This window comes from Echinococcus granulosus (assembly GCF_000524195.1).
Source record: "Echinococcus granulosus chromosome Unknown EG_S00095, whole genome shotgun sequence".
Lineage (NCBI taxonomy): Eukaryota > Metazoa > Platyhelminthes > Cestoda > Cyclophyllidea > Taeniidae > Echinococcus > Echinococcus granulosus.
This window is the reverse complement of record NW_020170475.1, coordinates 1-6,634: the sequence shown is the minus strand read 5'-3', so window position 1 is coordinate 6,634 and position 6,634 is coordinate 1. Positions and strand designations below refer to the sequence as shown.

The following is a 6,634-nucleotide window of genomic DNA, read 5'->3' as shown; positions in this document are numbered from 1 at the left end:
GACCGCCTCTGCACTACCACGCATTATCGCATACACGCATTCATGCATGCACGCACTCACTCACGCACGCACGCACCACAACGAGTGTGCTGATTGGCTGACACTCTACCTGTCAATACACTCTTCCACCGCACTTATTGGCTGGTGTGAAGGCCTCGTTGAGGTATAAATAAAGCACCAATTGGCAAGCACAAGCATTGTCGCTTCGCCGTTGTGTGTTCTGTTTTCTCTCTCTGCACACCGCATTCGCATCAGCGTAGAATGGAGAAGAGCATAGTAGTACGCAGTCGCCCCCACCACTGCTCTATCAGTCCTGGTTCCTGGCCTCGGCCGTATATTTGATGTCTCCTCATCCGAGGGCTCGAGTCCAGTGGCGAGTAGCCCCACCTACTACGGCACCGAGGAGGACGCTTTCTTTGCCTTCGACACGAGTGGCAGCGGCAGTGGCGGTGGCGGTGGTAGCGGCAGCCTCAAATTGACTGAGGAGCCGGAGTGCGTGGATCTGGTGGAGGTGGAGAGTTTGGCCTCAGCCACCGCGATGGAGGCCATTTTGGCTGCCGAGGGTGGGCGTGGCGCAGCACACTGGCTGGTGGTGTACGTACGCGGGAGCACGACAGCGGTGCTCTTCCCACCACGGGAGACGCGTGGCCACAGTCTGGCGCGCTGTGGTCTCACCACCTGCATGGAGTGGCTGGAGGCGGCTGGCCTGAGCCAACTGCTCATTGCTGTGCCCAGTGGGGAGGGAGAGACGCTGTGCAAGAACCTCCTCTTTCTTGGTTTCTCTCGACTGCCCAAGGAGGTGGTAGCCAAACAACTGCCTCATTGGTGTGCTAGATACAACCTCCTCGTGATCGATTTTACCGATTTGTAAGGTCTCGTCTGCTGAGTCTTCTTGTTTTCACCCTCAATAAATGCCTATTTGTAAGCCTGTCTATTGTTTTTGATGTGCGGGGAGTGAGTATGGGGTGTAGATTGTTGGATTTCGTGGAAGGAAATGCAGGTTTCTGATGTGGGTCACTCTTCACAGCTCTTTTTTGCATTAGCGGCTTGCCTCCATGGAATGTGGGGAATGTTAGCAGTTTGGCGGTGCTTCACCTGATCTTTCCTTGATCGAAACCTAACATAAAGTGGTTTGCGTATGTTGGAATACTTAAACAAAGTCGAATTGACTCGTGAATGAAGGCTTCTTTTACTAGAAAATTATTATTTCGAACTAAAATACGTCTGGTTGGAGCACTCGTTTTTGGTTTCGCCTACTTCCTCACGCATTCGGTTGGGCAACCCATTGATGGATTCGGAGGTACCTATTAACACCCATTGGTGCTGAATAGAGACAAAAGGGTTGATTCAAGAATTTAATGTTGATTGTAGACCAAATGGTTAGCCTGGTAATGTTAACTTCAAATCTGCTTCATGGCAAACACTTTAGAGTGCATCTTTGCCACTTCCATGCAGCGATATGAAATATATTGATAGTAAAGATTGTGAACGTTTTGAAGCGTCTGAAACATGCTTCACACATAAACTCACCATCAAAAAGACCATCGCGCATTTACTTTTTCAATGTTGTCGCCGCAGGTGTGATCGCGCCACTTTCAAGGTGACTTTTGCTGCGTGGAGTTGCTCCAACAGGGTGGCACGTGGTCACCAGGTTTGGGCACATTGTGCAGTTACTTTCTGAGTCATCTTGTAAATTACCTTTCTGACGATCATGCGTAGCATTGACGAGAATATGCTCAGTCAATGTGCTCTACTTTTCACCAGAAACTTTTCGTAAATGCTTGGAAAATCAGGTAACCTCTATCACTGTCCTGAGAAATCGGTGCCGTATTTGAAATGCTTGAATCCTCTTATATGTCACCTTATATTGTAAATAAATCAGTCAGTTCGTGAATATATTTTCACCCGTAGATTAAAGGATTGAGATGCTGGTTTCAACGCTAAAATGCTCAAGGGCTGTTGCCACTGTTCCCTGTAAGATTGTTTTGTTCAGCAGCAGTCACCTTTTCTCATTAACTTAAAGTCCCAATACCGGCAGAACACGGAACCAAGCACCAAAACGGGTCAGGTAAGGAAACACGTGCTGAATTAGATGAGCAAGCGGTCATACAAGAAAGCGATAGTAACAGAAATAATGTCGAAGCAAGTCCAGTTCCATGACTTGAAGCGTAAGGCAAGAAGACAAACAGGTTAGGTAGAGGACACCTCTCAGTAGAGAAGTGTGAACGTCCTACGCGCGGCGCACCAGCGACGATGCAGGAGGAGAGGTGTTTGAGTGATAAGCAGAGCCTATGTATGGGAATGGATAACTATACACGAGCGGCTAATGGCCGAGTCATGGCTGCACCCCGTGCTTGCTCGCCTCCACTGGCTGCCAGGATTGAGGCCACAACAAAACCGCATATACATGCTCCTGTAGTCGCATGCGTCTATCCACACCGTAGGTGTGGTGATCTGATTGTGCATCAGACAAGGAAATAACGATCTAAACAATAATGTGGAGACTTAAAGGATCGCAAAGGCAGTGAATGCCACAAAAGTGGGAAATGACTATTGTTAATAATTTACATTAGCAAATGAGTAAATGTATCTTGTCATGTGAGCTTATAAAAGATAAAAAAATTACAACTTCGTTTTTGAAGTGATAAAATACGTTCTTATGGGATTGTAATAGGGGAAGAGAATTTCTCACTTTTGTTTATTTGCCTTGGAAATTAGAAGCAATACCTTTGCTCCTGACGATAATTTCTCCCACGTTGCTGCAGACTTTAATGCGTATCTACTTATTCGTTCGACCCTACAGCTAAAATACCAATCATTTGCAATGCCTACGTCCATTTCGGGTTTTAAAAGCACTGGAGTGCCTTTGACAGAGCCGTCGGATCTAGTCATTTCAAAGCATTCGGTGGATCAGAAAACATTTGTCTGACATTTCATGGTTTTCACCGATCGCTACAAAATAACCATTCTACTTACCGCAGGAAGGGTATATGTGTGCTAGCCGGATACTTCACCCATTATATTAATTGGGCAAGGCGTTCCCAGTAGTACATTTTGCCCACTTCTGCCTTCTTATTTTCTCTCATCACCTTAATGCATACCTGTTGGCCAACTAGAGGCTACACCGTGAGATAAATTTATGCGGCGCAAATTCAATGTTGCATCAACCATAACCTCATGCATATTCCTGCGGCTGAATAACTCTAGGGTCATGGGTACACGTGCAGCGGTCACTGGCATGGAACCGTCCTCAAGCGTGTAATGTGCATTATAATAACGGCACACGATACCATCCGATCAACAATGTTAATAGTTGCGTTTAGTATCTGGGCCCACAGACTACTCCAATGTGGAAACGGGGAGGCGATAAAAGTGAGAGAGGTAAGAAATTTTGACTGACTTACTAAACCGCCCGACAATGACGTTGAAGGCACACGCAGGTGGTGCGCTTCAAGTCCATTCCATCAAAATAAATAGTTACTCGTTCTAACTCATGCTCATCGGCATAATGAGAGACAGGACGTTGCAGTGCTCTCATTTGACGGCTATTTTTAATGTCGGTATGGTTGATTTATCGGTCCCAAACAAACCTCGCAAGCTGCGATCATTTGTAACGACTTTTCAAGTAGACACTCGGCTCTAGAATCCGCAAAACACAATTTTCTCCTGTAAAATTAGAGAAGGTTAAAGATTTGTGATGTTTCCTTAGGCAAGAGCTATGCGATGGATTCGTGGGATGAACAGGACGAAAGCGAATGCTGCGCTTTGGCAGTTGGCAACAGTAGTCTCAAACACATTTTCGTGATTTCCTTGCCGATGTGGCAGACCAGTGTTATTCTAACAGTACTAATGCCTTGCTCCTCATAAGGTTTTATTTCAAATAATTGCAAACTCTTGTCATGAATTAAAGAGAAATTCACCGTGATTCAAGATTATGCCACTGAAAACTTCTAGATCAAAACAAATAGTTACCATAGCATGCTAAAAATTAGACGACCTAGACGTAGTCATTTAACCCACACCCATTCGCATAGCACTTTGTTTCAGCCACTAATGACGCGCACTTTGAAGTAATTTTGGCGCCCATGCAGCCAGCTTCACTAAGTTAATGTACCTGAACACAGGGCCACCCATGCCACCATAACCTGTGAATACTACATCAGATGTTTTTGTTTTACCAAAAGTAGAATTAGGATCATTTGCAAACAATCATTCATAGATTAAAACAACGCAAAAAGGGCAGCCTTTGGAGAGCTAAACTGTTTCACCACCTGGAATGAAATTAGTGGAAATCGTAGGATAAAAATGCGGGCACAACCTAAACATGCAAACTGCCTGCACATTAGAGTATTAACCCCGAGCTCTAATCACTGTTCATTTAAATTTTTGCTAAAAATATCAATTAATTGAATCGCTCTTCAGGCTAGACCGAGCTGCACCTCTCTAGGAGTGATGAGGCAGATTCACAGAACGTAGCTAAAAACAACATCAAGCTACAAGCTATGCGATTTTCACAACCCATTGCATACATTCCGAATAAACGGTGCATTGTAAGAAGTATGTTGCAGAGATTCCTTATCCCACCTGTCTTAAAAGCTGTTTAAATGATAAGTGAACAAGGATTTGCTGGTTGGAAATGTCTCCGTAAGTAAGTAAGCATCATTACTCTGTAGTGAATGGTCACTGCGTAAGATAATAAAATGCGTAAATTACTCCAAATGCTCACATTGTAATGATAATCACTGGGTTTATGCTATTTTTAGTAGTGTTTTACCGATCAGATCTGGCCCCGAGTACACCCAATCATTGCTAATAATTCTGTTATCGGCAAGAATCCAAATAGTCTTTTCACTTCGAAATCTGGTGATATTTAAGGCCATGGCCTTGACGTCAAAGCGCCATGGCATAGACAACGTAACCCCCGGAGCTGGAAGTAAACAAACAACGAGGACCGCGCATAGAACCCAGAAAACACTCAAAGCGAACACACTTTCAGCTGTTTCGATCCTGTAGAAATGAAATAAAGCACACTCCAAAATCTCTTCACAATTTCCAGATGAGGAACCTCCAGGAGAAATCAAATTACAATTATGCAAGTATTGGCCATTGCATAGAAAACCGGAGTCACGGTGACCAAAGTTAATGCCATGACTAGGCTAAAGATTTGAACCGACCGCCATGTTGATGCATGCATGTACGCACGCACGTGAACAGACGTGCAGAAGAACACGATATAGAGCGAGAGATGATTGGCCAATAGAAATGTGATGTGATGCCTATTGGCTAACGCTGAAAAATAGGGCACGTTACCTTTGTTCAACGTCGGAAGGAGTAAACCAAATTGGTGCTTGCGCCTGTGCACTCTCTTTGTTTCGTCTCTCCCACTGCTCTGTTGATTTTCGCTCCATGAAGACACAGGGTCTAGTGAATACTAAGGGTCGACCTCATCACTGCTCTATCAGTCCCAGTTCCTGGCCTCGGCCGTATATTTGATATCTCATGTGGGGCATTGAGTTTTGGTTCAAGACCCGTGGGGGGCTACGGTTCCAAGACTGTTGTGGATGGCTGCCTCGAATTAACTGACGCTCCGAAACAGGTGAGTCTCGTAGAGGTGGGTGGTCTGAATTCGGTCGCTTCGATGGAGATTCTTCTTGCCTCTGAGGGTAGACGTGGCAAAACGGAATGGCTGGTAGTGTACGTACGGGGCAGTACAACAGCAATGCTCTTTCTCCCTCGGGAGACACGTCGCCACAGTTCGGTCCATTGCGGGCTCGCCATGTGTATGGAGTGGCTAGAAGCAGTTGGTATGAGCCAGATTCTTGTAGCTCTGCCCACTGGCGAAGAGGCGCTCTTCAAGAATCTGCTCTTCCTCGGCTTCTCTCGGGTTTCCAAGGCGGTAGTGACTGGTCAACTTCCCAGTTGGTGTGACGGCTACACTTTGCTCATTACCGATCTTGCTAAATCGTAATGCCCTATTTAATAAAGTGGTGCTTTGAATGGGTTCAGCTGCATTTCTGGTGTGATTTTTGCTTCCGGTAAATTATAGCGCTGGGGTTCGATGCGGGTTACTGCCTCATTGAGATGGCGGTGCGTCCCGCATATGTGGTGCCTGTGAGATTTTGGAATGGGGTAGTACAACCCCTGAGGTCGGTGTCATGCTAACGGAGTGTAGTGGGATGTCGTGGTGTGGCGATGCTAAGGTCCCGGCCGTGGGTTCGTAAATGCGCCGGGAGCTAGCTTTCCGTCGCGGCTGGTACGGAGTCGTGCGCTGAATAAATAGGCCTTTGCTACCCCAGTTTGGTCGAGCTGCGAGTAGGGAGGAGGCCGTGACTCATGGCCGGGTGACTTGGTCTGCACGCCAAAGCGAATACCGCCCTGACCAAGGTTATGGCTACCAGATGGCGGATGAGTCAAGCCGAACTCTGGGCTTGCAAATTGTCGATTTGCATTTTGCTAAGCCATTACTGAAATAAATTTACGGAATGTATATGAGACGTTATCACCTCAAATGACAGATGGACAACTTAAATAAGATGCAATTTACTCCATGAAAAAATTCCGAAGGTCCCGAATAAAGGCATCCGCAGCTAGCAATGATTATTTGAAGTTTCGTCCTTAAAATGTAATGAAGTCC

General features: G+C 45.9%; 2 protein-coding genes across 2 annotated transcripts in view; one reads left to right on the top strand and one right to left on the bottom strand. All coding sequences in view use genetic code 11, as the record gives it.

The window, feature by feature from the left end:
- Positions 1–723, bottom strand: part of EGR_08061 (hypothetical protein) — a gene marked incomplete at both ends in the record, with an annotated part of 4,853 nt that extends 4,130 nt beyond the window's left edge. The window contains one exon of the mRNA XM_024497310.1: positions 392–723. Within this exon, the coding sequence (XP_024348248.1) occupies positions 392–723 (332 nt within the window). The remainder of the gene's footprint in view (positions 1–391) is intronic.
- Positions 724–2,253: 1,530 nt separating this feature from the next.
- EGR_08060 (hypothetical protein) lies at positions 2,254–5,968 on the top strand (the record flags this gene model as incomplete). Its single annotated transcript, XM_024497309.1, has 2 exons — positions 2,254–2,440; positions 5,463–5,968. The coding sequence occupies 2 exons, from the start codon at positions 2,254–2,256 to the stop codon at positions 5,966–5,968; spliced, it is 693 nt and encodes a 230-aa protein (XP_024348247.1).
- Between the last annotated feature and the right edge of the window lie 666 nt (positions 5,969–6,634).